This window comes from Rhamphochromis longiceps, linkage group LG7, assembly GCF_057381845.1.
Source record: "Rhamphochromis longiceps isolate RC_006_pf linkage group LG7, R_longiceps_female_GT1.1, whole genome shotgun sequence".
NCBI lineage: Eukaryota > Metazoa > Chordata > Actinopteri > Cichliformes > Cichlidae > Rhamphochromis > Rhamphochromis longiceps.
This window is the reverse complement of record NC_140563.1, coordinates 20,550,698-20,564,482: the sequence shown is the minus strand read 5'-3', so window position 1 is coordinate 20,564,482 and position 13,785 is coordinate 20,550,698. Positions and strand designations below refer to the sequence as shown.

Below are 13,785 nucleotides of genomic sequence, written 5' to 3'. Positions count from 1 at the left end.
CTGTAGGATTTCTTCTGAACTTGGTAGTGCAGACTTCTCTTTTTTTGAATGTGTTAGTCTCCCTTGGAGAGTTCAGAGCTATTATAAAGTCTTCTGCGTTTGAAGAGTGCGAGTGTTATTCATAAGCTGGACTCTATGTATTTATTCATTCTATTTTTATATTATGTTCATGTTGTGTTAACTTTGACCTGCTTTATTTCCTCTTATGTGTACTGAGTTATAATTCATTTATAATTTGTAATTTTGCAATGGTGCACCATCTTGGACAGGCCTCCCTTGCAAAAGAGAGAATAATCTTGAGGGATTTCCCAGTTAAATAAAGGCTAAATAAAATAAATAACAGTGGTTGAATTAATGTGGATCGTTTTATAAATTACAAAAGGACTAAAGACTCCTAACTGAAACCCAAATCAGAAGAAAGATTTTCATCTCATCTATTAAATACTTCTAACAAGCTCTGGTTTGTAGCTTGTTCACTTGTTTGATTAGTAAGGCTTAAGGCTTGAAATTTCTCAAGAGATTTGACTTTGAAAAACGGATCAATTTAAGACATGTAATGCTTATGCTCAACAGTAGGGGGAGGTAGCGTTCTCATGAGGGTGGTCTGTTGGGTACACGAAGAAAAATGAGACCAAGAATTAGAAAGCATAGAGCAGTTCGCTGTATAGAATCAAAGAAAATCACCTTTTGTGGATTTTAAAGACATCACGTAGAAAATATTTTCTAATTTTCGTTTCTTATGCTGTTTTTTCTCGTGCTTGTTTTGCATGGGTGGAATCAGAGACCACCCAGTTACAGTCAAATGTATAAATTTATTGCCTATTATATATATATTCAGAAAAGTCGCATTGCGCTATAAATACATCGCTTTTCTCACAACTGCCAAAAAAGCATTGATAATATGAAACATCAAATCATACGCGTAGGGAAAACCGTCTGTAGTAGGACTAAGTACATCAGGAGCTGCTTTCTGTCTATCCGGTGCGATTCTATCTGAGTGGACATTTTTATTGTTTTGATTAGGAAAATATTCTGGGCAGCTCCAGCTAGAGGGTGCGTTATCTAAGGTTAGTTTCCACACAGTGGCTTCCGTTATATCCATATAAAATATTTAGATTCCTGATGTATCAAATCACATGTCAAGGTTAAATGAAAACAAAGGCTTTCGATGACCCATCTTCATGCTAATTGATTGCTAACGCTAGCTAGGAGCACACTTCGCAATCAGCTAAGAAGTTTAATGTATTAGTGTTAGCTTGTTACTTTTGATAATTATCATTTGAATATGTCTCCCTTTTTTAGTCGATTGATTGCCATTCAGCTGACACACAGCCAAAGAGTGCAGTTTGCCTGTAGCAGCTGTTAGCTTTGCCTAGTAAGTGTATGTTAGCATCATGTAGCAGCCAGTATAGTTCGCTGTTCCTGCTGGCCAAATGGATTATTGTTTATTCATTTAATTTTAGCGATACATCAGTATAATAGCCCACATAAACATCTAGCTACAGTAAGTTAAATGTAAGTCTAATCACTATCTGGCCTAGCGTGTTACTGTTTAAACATACTGCTTCAGGGGATAGGCCGCTAATGGCTAAACGCTAATGGTTGATTATCACACAGAGAAGATCCCACATACACGTATATAAACGTCGTTACGACTGACAGAGAGCTCCTAAACCTAACAGCTTCCTGTGGTGTGTAATAATTTATAGCTACTGCTGTGTAAAATATAGGAACATCGGTTGGCCTAGGTACCTCCTTGTACCAAGGTAAAGCTGTATACTATAATAAAGGACAAAGCGCACTCTGGTATATGCCTTGTGGTGATCACATGCTGCTTGAATATGCCACCATGTAAAAAGTGAAACTATTAAACATCATATTTTATCTCACAGATTGTGATAGTGGACCATTTTATCTGGAGAAAAGAGCTTTGAGTCATGCATCATGTGCTAAGGTCCAGCAGAGGGCACTGTGGCATAGCCTTTTTCTGCTACACAGAGCATCGTTTAGTCTTTTCTGTGCTCTTTTTTTCTTCTTTGTGAGATTTTTTTTTTTTTAGTCAAACCCGGCGTCTTACAACCTAACCCAGAACTCCTAAAGTAAAATCAAATAAGCTTCCTTGGATGACAGACAGGGGATAAGTTTGCAGAATGACTGGATTTTATTATCACTTTTTCAGGGTCTTAAAAAAAAGTCTAAGAAAGAAAACCCTGGCTTACCCTTCTCTTCTGGGGGGGGGGGGCTTTCCATAAGAGCTTTTTGAGGTAGACTGACTAATTCCTCTGTGACTTTTCCCACAGTATTTAATGGCAGAGGGCAGAAACCACATCCAGGCTAAAGAGGTGTATTTCCCATTTCAAAGGAGAGGTCAAAGGTTAAAATGCACAGTGTTGCTCCTATATTTAGAGCTCAACCTGGGCTGCAGCTGCCTGAATCAGCACAGGTTTTAATTCCGTGCTATCGCCATTCATTTGGTGTTTTTTTGCAACGATGCTTTGTAGTGTTTTCAAGTGGGTTAGAGGCTCCCAAAATATGGCGATTCCAAGTTAATCTCATTTTTTTAAGCACTGATATTCAGTGAGTGAGTGCGGTTTTATTGAGAGAGTGTTTTAGCACGTTGAGTGGTGTTCTCTTATCTCCAAGTTTAAGGCAATACTGCCACACTGCTGCTGTTAAAAATAGGCTGCGTTAGTGCTTGAGAAGTGAATGTGTTGTGTTTTTCTTTTTTCATTTACTTGCTCAATTGTGATTGATAGCAGCAAGACATTTCTATTAGAGGAAATGTGGCTGGCCAAGAGACTGTTTTGCAGCCAAACCTGGGTGGAGTTTGGACAAGAAGCCGATCAGCCTCAAAATGCTTAACCCACCTTTGGGCAGCAATCTATGGCCTAGTTTTTCACCTGATCTTTAGGTTAACTAAACATTGGTCTTTTGAGATCGTATATTCATTTTTTAAAATAGTTTATTGGCTGTGTCTGCTGTGAAATGTTTTTTGTTCTAACATCTAGTGTTTTCCTCCAGATCTAATCTTCCATCGTAAGAGTCATGGATGAGCAGACAGGCTCACCTGGAGCCAATGCTGACAACAACAGCCAGAGAAACGGAGATGAGGTAAGAGGTGAACACACAGATATCGAATGATCGAAAAAAATACATATATAAATTAATAAAAAATTCCAGTTCACACTAAAAGAAAGTCTTGCCAGTACACATCAGGGTAGAACCCCTACGTGAACCTTTAAAACATGTTTGTTTTTGTTTTCTGGCAGAAACCCCGACGTGGCAGCTGGACCAAGGGGAGGAAGAGGAAGAAGCCAATGAAGGACAGCAACGCTCCCAAGGCCCCCCTGACAGGATACGTTCGCTTCATGAACGACAGACGGGAGCAGCTACGGGCAGAGCGTCCAGACGTGCCCTTTCCAGAGATTACAAGGATGCTGGGCAACGAGTGGAGCAAGCTGCCCCCCGAGGAGAAGCAGGTCAGCAGAGAAGTTTGAGACAGGATTACACAGTGAGCCCACAGTGGTGGAGAGACATGTGTCAAAACATTTCTGTTGGCATTTCTTTCCCAGTTGTATGCGAGTCTGTTTTAAGATTACCTGCAAAAGCATTCAAAAACAAATCTCTATGTTTTCACTCACGTCCAACTATGGAGTGCAGCTTTTGAGAAAGCAGTGGAAGAACATGAAGAGAACAGAAGCAAGCAATATTCATCTGGAACATGCCAACACAGAGTAGTTTTTCACTTTGCACAAAAACGACTTAGGGAAAAAGTTCCCTTAGAATCCATAGCAACCGTGTGTTTGCAGCTGACAAAGAAACTCTGACGGCCTCTAACAGATTGTATTGTCGAAGCTTGATGCCCTCAGATGCAATACAAGAACAGCAGAAACGAGCATCGTCTTATGATTGAAGCATTTGGAGTTTTGCTCTAACAGATTAACTTTTTTATTCCAGTCCCAATCTATAGATGGACCACTGAGCTTAAGATGCACATTTAAAGATCCGGCAGAACCGTAATCATTTTGGAGTCCCTTTAGCTCTCATGATCAGCTCACAAATGCTAGCAAAAGAGAAGAAAAATCCTCATTCTTAATCAAGTATTTATACTATTCAGTGTGGGAGTTTTTCTTCTTGCTATTTTTACAGAGAATATTTGAAATGTCTGGACATGTTTTGTTTTCCAAAGTTGGCAAAGAGCATGTGCAACTTTGCTGCCGATGTGTTTCACACAGAGTCGAAAGCTCAGACTGATTAGGCGGTACGCTGGGACGAGACCTCTGAATGGAGATGGTTTAATAAGCTTTTCTACTAATTATATTACAAGATGCTTTTTCTCCCTTCTGTGAATTGAGCGATTGTAGGTTATTAATATTGGAAAATTGCATTATTTTTTTTTTTTAGTTTGTTGAAAAGAATTCATACTGATTAGGAATAATTACTCCCACTCATCTCACAATCTAACCCACAATCATCCTCCATCATATTTTGCACAAATCTTATTTCCAGCCTTTGCATCTAAGTCTCCCCGGCTTTTCTCACCTTTGTTTCTCGTCTCTGCAGCGATACTTGGACGAGGCAGAGCGCGATAAGGAGCGCTACATGCGAGAGCTGGAGAAGTACCAGAAGACGGAGGCCTACAAACATTTCACCAGGAAGGTCCAGGAGAAGCAGAAGGGCAAGAGGCACAGGGGAGGTGAGATCTGGTCAGAAAACAGCAGGGTGGCTGGTTGGCATCGAATGCTGAAAATCAAAAGTTTGGCTCGTGGCCCACCATCCATTAGGGTCTGCTGTTTGAAAGCTTTTGGCAAGTGAGTTACTTCCTTTGTCTGATGATATTTGGATAATCCAGCCTTTCTTTGGTGCGCAAATCCCTTCCAGACAGGATGACTCACATAAACGTGTATCTAATGAAAATCATACCGTACAGTGAGCAGTCAGTGTGTTCTTGTGGTTCCTGTTTGTCTTTTCAAATCATTATCACACAAAATGGAAGTTTGAAAATGTTGAGTTTTGAAGGAGTTCTCGAACAGAGAACCAAATGATTATTTAGAGCTTTTCTTTGTAAAATCATATCTCATTAGAGTCGATATATATTTTTTGACCAATATAGGATTTATAAGACTGATATCAATACTGATTTTTGGCTGATATTTTTTCTTTTTTCCACACACATACAAAGGAAAATAAAAAGATTTCCCTAACACTCCCTAGCCAAAATACGCAACATTAACACTCGTAACATGCTCCAAGTGTGTTTTTCCCGTCTCCTTTTTAAAATTTTAAATGTATTATATTTATTGGACGTTAAAAATACAAATGCAGATATACCAGTAAATGGCTAATATCAGTCGGACACTAATTCTCATTAATACTTTTGTGATTTTCTGCTTAAGTGAATAAAAATACTAATAAGGCATACACATTAAGTCGATTGTGACAAAACAAAACTATCAAATCTTTTCTGATTAACAAAGACCCCTAACATATTTCAGTATTTAGTAAAACATAAATCACAACAAATTCTTTGTTTGTTCCTCATTCAGCGGAAAAATCGAAAATGATACTTTGCAACTTCTTAGTTGAATTTACGATTAATCGTTAGAAAATCGCGATCTCGATTCATACTTATGTGCGATCTCATTTCCAAATGACAACGATTAAAAAAAAAAAAAAAAAAGACGATGACGATTGTACCGCATTTTGATCCGGGACGTACTCTGCATGAAAACAAGCGCTCACTCTTCCTGCTCAACAAATGACAAGGGCGGAGCCTTATACCACGTGATACAGAAGCTGTGCCGTGTGATGCTAAAATTAGCAGGGAAAAAACAACGGAGAGCACGTCAGGGATGACGAGAAAGTGACAGGAGGAAGAAAATCCGTCCCTGTCAACCACCCAAACATCAATAACGGGAACCTTATACAGCGCTTCCCTATACACGTCGAACTCCCGCAGGCACAAAGAAATTACGGAGGCTATCACTTATCACCTGACCAAAGATATGGCTCCCATCAACACTGTGCAAAACAAGGGATTTAGGAAAATGATCAACACCCTAGACAAACGCTACACAGTGCCGTCCCGCAACTATTTTTCTATTGTTGCGCTACCTGCTCTATACACGCAGTGTCGAGCAACGGTGGAGACGGAATTTCAAGCAGTACAACATTTTGCGGCAACAACAAAACGTGAGACATTTGTTGTTTTTATGTTTATTTATTGTTTTTATGTTCAGTCTCAACTGTTACGAAGTTGATGTGCAGTTAATAAGTGCAATAAATATTTATACTGGAAAAGAAAATCGTGAGAGAATCGTGATCTCAATTCTAAGCCAAAAAATCGTGATTCTCATTTTATGCAAAATCGTGCAGCCCTAGTTGAGCTCATGAGTAACAGTTCAAGGTAAGGCCCTAGAGGCCGTTGCTTTGCTTGCTCGACATAAGGGCGGCATTACCTCTCCTTCAGCTCTCTCCTTTTAAATCCCAGAAATGTTAACGACACAAACAGCTGTGCTCTTGAAAAAAAAAAATACGAGAACGTGATCTGAACTTGATGCCCTGCTTTGTTCCCGATGATTCACAATACAAAGTGCACTGAGAGGATTTATTCTGTCCTTACTTGAACTACTTTTGTTCACTCTGTCAGTTTGTGTTGTGGTAAAGACACACCTCTCCAGATAAATGAATCATTGGCTGTCCTCTTTGCTTCTTTCCTTCCACTCCAGATGTCGGACACCAGGTAGCCAACGAGGCCCTTCACGAGGTCAGTGACTCTCTGCTCGTTCACACGTACTCTGACTCTATCTTTTAAAACACTTCAAACACAAAGTTAATAATGAGATAAGATCACTCATTATGTTGAGGGGGATATCATTGTCGAGTAAAGAGGAAGACATGAGCACTTTATGTACTTAGTCAGCATTTTAGCGGTTGTAAAGAAAACAGAAGAAATGTTGGGGTCATGGTGTATTTACAGCAAAACGAAGCAAATGTGGCATTTTGTGAATCACATCTATATTGGTGCTAATGTAATTTTTCCATCATGGTCTCTTTATTAGTATTTATGAGGAAGCTGTAATAGCATGAAATGAAAGAGAATTAGTCATTAGTTGAAAGTTTTCTTAATATGTGTGTGTTTTCTGGCTTTTGTCACCCAGCAAACTTCTTGGGTTGTTTGCCCTCATCTTGCTCTGTGTGTTAAGTGCCTATTGTTGCGTGACTAAAGCGGGCTTAATCCTCTTTGGTGCTGTGTTTTTTTTGATCCAAACGCTTGCCTTGTACTAACTGTGTAATTCGTTTTTATTAAGTTCTCCGTGTGTTTAAGAGGTTTCCTTTGTAAGTCTTTCAGCACACTCTGAAGGGTTACAGCCAAGGTGACTTGACTTGGAATCACAGATTCCTGAGGGAATACCAGTGTTTTGAATTTAATGAGGATTCAGCATTAATGTCATTATGTTAAGATGTGAGGAAAGATGATTCTTTTAGAGGAGGGGATTAAAGCTGTGCTGCGTCTTGCGCTTCTGTTTCAAAATGTATTTTATTGCAAATTTATTGCAAACCATTTCAGAGCCTTTGATATTGTAGAAGCACCACTGATGAGATTACGTCTACCTCCTCATTTCTTATACTGTATCACTGTATTTCCCCGGTGGCTAGGTATAAAATCAATTACCCACCCACCCACACACAGCCCAGCTAGATAAATGACCACCTCTTTGCTGTCAGTCTGCGTGGCCAAGTGTTTTCACCGTTGAGCTTATCTCTTTCTGTCTCGCTGTCTCCGGTTATAAACAGAAGGATGCAGAAGGAAAGGACAGAACTGTGTTTGACATACCGATCTTCACAGAGGAGTTTCTAAACCACAGCAAAGGTAAAAGAGCTCCATCCCAACCTGCTGTCTTCTTAAAAATGATTATTTGTTTTTAAACTTTGTGTCCATTTGTCTAGTTTCTAAACACATTCTTCTGCTACTTTAAGGACCACCACACTTTATGGCCACTGTCCTAAAATAGCTCCGCTTGCAACTCACTGATGTCCTAAACTCTCAGAGCAAATGAAAAATTGATGTGTAGATGTATCATCTGCCCCAGAGCTCCCCCTGTGATCTACCACTCTTTCTTCTGCATACGTTTCCCTGAACAGCACGTGAAGCTGAGCTGCGGCAGCTGCGTAAGACAAACATGGAGTATGAGGAGCGTAACGCAGCCCTGCAGAAGCACGTGGAGAGCATGCGCGGCGCTGTAGAGAGGCTCGAAGGGGACGTCATGCAGGAGAGGGGACGCAACGGGCTCCTTCACCAACACCTGGAGACCCTGCGCCAGGCTCTCAGCTCTAGCTTCTCCACTATACCCCTGCCAGGTGAGAGCACCCAGCACTATTCTGTGGATCCGGCATTCACAAAGGTGTCAAACAAAGATCGCGTTAATAAAGCTCTTTTTCCATTAGTACCTACTTGGGCCGAGTCGCCACGGATTGACTTGGATCGGCTGGTTTTCCCTCACAACCCTTGTTTGCATGCTTGTTGTCATAGCAGCGTAATTAAAATGTGACACGAACGCTACAACAAAGGTGGATGTAGTGGAGATATCAAAGATAGGCACGGCTGTGGCACTGATTCAGTCTTTGAGCACTACGGTCACCCCGGTGTGTCGGCCAGAACACCACTTAAGGCTAAATTGTCCCAGAGTACGAAAGGAGGAGGGAGCTTGAGGTTCCGTCTGAGGCACTTTATTGTCACCACTCAATTTCTGGGGCTGTAAACACAGCGGGTGTACACAAGTGTGTGTGTGTGTGTGTGTGTGTGTGTGTGTGTGTGTGTGTGTGTGTGTGTGTGTGTGTGTGTGTGTGTGTGTGTGTGTGGTTTCCTACAAAGGAAATAAACAAGGGAAATAACGATAAATAAAGAGAATAGACAAGTCAAATACTCAAATATAAACATAATACAACATAGTTAACATAATCAAATATAAAGATCAGATCACACTATGCAACTAAACAGTATTAGTGCGAGGTTAAGCAACCGTCAGTACACAGGAACTACTTCCGGTAGTTGTACAAAATAAAAGCGTCCCCCATCATAATCCGCTATAATGCTCTTATTGTGAAGGGCAAGCGGGACGCCATACTTCCGGTCTAACTTCGCTATTTTATTAATCCACATACCTAATTGTTCACTACAAACTCCGCCACTTCAAAGTAAACAATCACAAGCATCACATACAACATACAGAGAAGGTCTGATAACACAGGACTGACATTATGGACATACGAGGGACCGTACATGCGTCAACAAAGCTAAACCGGGGTAAGCTAACAACATAAATTAGCATATGAAATGAGGGTGATCCGACATTAAACTGCCCACCTTACTAACCGGATGATGTCACTAGAAGGTGGGCTGGCCCAAACAGACAGAAGACTGAATATTAAATGAACTTATATAAACTTATAAACACCAGTAAAACTATTCTATGAACTTTGGGGCCTTTTATACAGTGGACGTCGAACCAAATATATACCTAGTATTTAGTACCTGTTTGCATTGTTTGGAACCCCGGCCGAGCAGGTAATAAAAAAGTAGCTGGTACCTAATGGAAAACCCTGCAAAAAAACAAGATAGAAATCCACTGCTTTTATTTCTTAAATTGTGCAATTGCACTTTTGGGCTCAGTGTGATGCTGATGAATGCACATCATAAACTGGTATCGACTTAAGATCCACTAACAGTATTTCATCCCTCGACACACACGAACCAGTGTAGTAAGATATTAGTTCTACAGTCACGGTTGAAGATGGTGAGCCATACATGCACATAGACAAAGTATTTATTTATTCCTTGAGCTCCAGAATCTTCTATTAATCCACACATTTAAACACGGCTAACTCAATTTTTTTGTTTGTAGACCATATTGTAATGAGCCTGGGAATCAGGGAATTCTTTATTTTAATGTAATTTATTGTTGAAATGGAATTTGCTCCCACTGTCTTTACTCTTGTTTCATCTACATTTAAAGTCTATGCTGAGTTCACAGCTGTGATGTTTTGCTGGTTTTCTCCCACACCTGTTTGAATGTCTTTCTCACAGCAGAGACACTGAGTCTGCAAACAGCAGAAATAGTCAGAACACTCCTGGAATTATTTCCTAAGAGCTTTGCACTGAAAGTTGATTGCAAAACGCTCTCAAGTCTAGTGTCTGAGAAGCTCAACAAAGACTGTAAGGTCTCTTGAACGAGAACTTGCTCAATTCATGTTTGTAGATTTTACTATTGTTTGTTGCACCTCTGCTAGTCGCAGAAGTTGGGACAGAGCCAAATTTATGGTTTAGTATGAGGGTCGCTTTGGGGAATTGTAGGTTAGCATGTGTCTGGAAATGCAGGAATCCGTTCAGAAGCATTTTTGACATTGATAAAGTCAACAGTGTCCAGCATGACCGTGTCGTATGAGTCGTCCTACTACGATGTGATTAATCTTGCTTGTGTTATCTATTCTTGCTTGAGAGACATATTTGGTCATATCTGTGCTTTTCTGTGAACATATTTGACCTGAAAAACACACTCTTGTGGGCCTACAGGCAGTGGCGAGACACCCACTCTTGAAACCATTGATTCCTACATGAAGAAGCTCCATAGCATCATTGTCAGTAACCCTCAAGAACACGAGAATCTCATCAACAATGTGAGAGAGGTGGTCAACCGCTTGGACAGGTAAGAGATACCTCCATCCTCCACTCCAATTTAGATTTTTTCTACATACTTGATGTAATTTTCACTTTACTCTCCTAGTTCATGTACAGGCCACTCTTATGCTTCTGCTTCACCACAGTTGAATGTTTTTCCTGTTTCATCTGTGAAGAATTTTAATCATGTGTTTTACTGCTGTTTGACTCAGATAATTGGATTCAAGTTCAGCTGATGCAATGGACTGACTCACAGGACATTAAACAGACGCTCCTTCCTGGTTTATGCCCTTCCTCTTTACGTCCAATCTTCTTGTTGATCTCTCATTTCAGCCGAGTTTAAAACAACTTTTGTTACTCTGCTAAAGTGATACAAGCGAGGGTAATGTAGCGTCACATATTTATTTATAATTTTTTACTTCTGTTTTTTTTGTAAACCTGTTCACACACTATTAACATAGCCATAGTTTGTTTTATAAAGTAATCAGAGAATATTTACAACACTTTTCTGTTGTTATTGCTCCTGTTCGGTCTTCACTGTCTGTTTATAGCAACCTCCAGAACAATATCTAAGTCATTATCAGATGTGTTGTCAGTGGATTTGTATTTACATGCCCAGGACATACTGTTGAAGAGACTGTCTTTCTTTCATGCTCTGTTGAGGTGAAAAATGTGCCATTCTTGTTTTCTTTTTTTCTGTGTGAAAAGTGTTTGTGTTTTCAATAAATGCATTTACATCACGTAAGCCTTCAGTTTGTTTGGAGAGGTTCGTGATATGATGGGGAATACCATATGTTTGCTCTGAAATCAGAGCTAAATACACAAGACACCATTGCCCTAGATTTCCAACTTCAAGCTTTTCAAGTATCTTTTAGCATTAGTGTAGTTTATTCTGTGGATTTAGAAAATATTCAGACCACTTACTTTTTGTACACATTGTTTAGAAATGGGGCAATCTGTATTTAATAAACCAACATGAAGCGTGAAAATGCATGTTTAGAAATATTTAAGATAAGAAAGAACTTTGTTAATCCTAATGCAAACACAAGTGTCACTGAAATCTTTCTCCTGTTTTCCAATAATATCATGAAAGTATTATCATTATAATAATATTAAGAGGCTATAGCTGCTTAAATTTTAATGCAAGTCTCTAAAAGCTCTGCATACATTATTTTGTTTACATTATTAGGTCTTGCAGTTCAGAATGAATGTAGAAAGTCTATAAACTGAATTTCTGTCTTCAGGTGTCCCACAGTCGTTTTGTGGTGTTTAAACACTATCCTTTACCCACTGTGGCATTGTGGTATATCAAGTCATTGTTGTCTTCCCTTTGCCCTCTAGGTTCAAGAGCAGTTCATCTTCTTTCAAGGGCGTTTGCATTTTTGGCTGCATTCATTCTTCAGAAAGTTACAACAGGGAAATGCCACAATAACGTGATGCTGCCACCACCATGCTTTACTGCTGGGGACTTCATTATCCAGATAAAGAGCACTGCCTGGATGTAGCTAGACTCTGCTTGGAGTTCAGTTCGGTAGAGTTTTTGTCTCAGACCTGATAATTACTGAGGCCAGAGTGCTTCTGGGAATACTCTGTGCCTTATTTAATTATATCCAACCCATTAATTCGCTACAGTTGCACACTAATCAAGTTGTAGACACATCTGTGGGATAATTAGGCAAGCAGGATGCCTCTGATCACACTTGGAGTGCTCCATCAAGGAGTGAATATGTCTCTCAGTTTTTGATTTTAGATTTTAAAATAACAAATGTAGTATTTAGAAAAAGAACTTCTTTTTGTCCTTAAATTATGATTAGTGGGCAAGTGGAAAACAGACAACAAGTCAGAGTTCTGAATAATTTTTTTGTTTACCTGCTGCATAACGCCGACTCTGTCAGATGTGAAGACACTCATTCTTTAGACAACTGTAGATGGTAAAGCAGCTGGTTTTATTACTCTGGATCTTTGACTTTGGCATTGTCTAAAAGCCTAGATTTTAGTAGGTGTACTGTACACATAAAACCAAGAAGCTAATCTGCTATAATCTACTTGGCTGGCACCTAAGCCTATTTACTTGCAGCTGATATGTGAAGTCAAAAAGATTTGGATTGCTGAAGCGAACTGAGCAGATCTGTTGTAATTTGCAGAGAGAGAGATACAATTACATTGCAATCTGCAGCACATTCACGGGCAATGGCTCACATCTGTATCGCGTTTGTGAATTTACCCTCTCATAATCATATTAAGCCGCAGGAGAAGGCTGTGCCATAAATCCTTTTTAGTAAAAAACTTCTATATTGCGATTTTTATAGAAATTGAACGCAAGTGTTTCTGTTCTCTGATGATAGGCTGGCCTGGATATGAAGTCTAAAGTTGCTAAGTTAGTGCTATATTAGCTTTTGACTTTACATTGTGAGCCCTTCCTGTTTCCTTTCACTGATGCCCGTTTCCTTTTGTGACAACTGACACTTCCTCTTCATAATGTATCATAGCAGCACAGCCAACATTTTTCCGAACAGATGTCCTGTTCCCAGAGACAGTATGTCATTTCATACAGTGAACTAGTGAGCTGCTGACCACTGCATTGCAAAAGTCCAGCTCCCGGCTCCTGTACACTATACAGCACTGGTGAAGAGACCTCTGGAAACAGGTCATTGTGAAAGTCTGACATTTTACAGCCCAGAAGCCGATCAAACGCCAGCTTTTGGGGGTAATATTTACTGTTAAAGACCTTATGTTGTTTATGCACATAAGCAATCTGTACATTAACCTGACTATGACTAATGTGATGTTAGAATAAACGTGTTCACAGTGACCATGTTATGGTACTGATGCTTAGCAGATTCTGTTTCCAGATAACATTTGCAAACTGGAATATAACCTGATCCCAGCTGATTGCAGGTTTCTACAAGTGCTAGAGGAGAATTCAGGATCGCGCAAGATAAAACAATGTTTACAAAATTTGAACCCTGAGATTTCCCAGTTGTCAAGTGAAAAGCTTGAGCTGCTGGTGGTGATAGATAAATAGACTCATGGTACCCCAAAGTTACCGTCTACCTATCCATCCATTTAACAGCAGGGTCTTCCTTTATGAGTTCTCCAGTATAGCT

General features: G+C 39.8%; 1 protein-coding gene across 3 annotated transcripts; it reads left to right on the top strand.

Moving 5' to 3' along the window:
• The first annotated feature begins 910 nt into the window (after nucleotides 1-910).
• On the top strand, nucleotides 911-11,424 carry hmg20a (high mobility group 20A). Of its 3 annotated transcripts, none has more exons than XM_085412791.1 (9): nucleotides 911-1,067; nucleotides 3,022-3,111; nucleotides 3,270-3,479; nucleotides 4,564-4,696; nucleotides 6,729-6,766; nucleotides 7,801-7,873; nucleotides 8,146-8,361; nucleotides 10,574-10,706; nucleotides 10,891-11,424. In XM_085412791.1, the coding sequence occupies exons 2-9, from the start codon at nucleotides 3,046-3,048 to the stop codon at nucleotides 10,892-10,894; spliced, it is 873 nt and encodes a 290-aa protein (XP_085268917.1). In that variant the 5' UTR covers nucleotides 911-1,067; nucleotides 3,022-3,045; the 3' UTR covers nucleotides 10,895-11,424. The 3 variants fall into 3 exon arrangements, with proteins under 3 accessions (XP_085268917.1, XP_085268916.1, XP_085268915.1); XM_085412789.1 differs by having other exon boundaries at nucleotides 912-1,067; nucleotides 7,798-7,873; nucleotides 10,891-11,422; XM_085412790.1 differs by lacking the exon at nucleotides 10,891-11,424 and having other exon boundaries at nucleotides 7,798-7,873; nucleotides 10,574-10,710.
• Nucleotides 11,425-13,785: the final 2,361 nt, after the last annotated feature.

What these genes read in the sequence shown, in the direction of transcription:
- hmg20a (XM_085412789.1), top strand. Translation starts at nt 3,046, where the DNA reads ATGGATGAGCAGACAGGCTCACCTGGAGCCAATGCTGACAACAACAGC. An exon ending in CCAACGAGGCCCTTCACGAG is followed by an intron (nt 6,767 to 7,797) that starts GTCAGTGACTCT and finishes GGTTATAAACAG; the next exon opens with AAGGATGCAGAAGGAAAGGA. An exon ending in GTTTCTAAACCACAGCAAAG is followed by an intron (nt 7,874 to 8,145) that starts GTAAAAGAGCTC and finishes TTCCCTGAACAG; the next exon opens with CACGTGAAGCTGAGCTGCGG.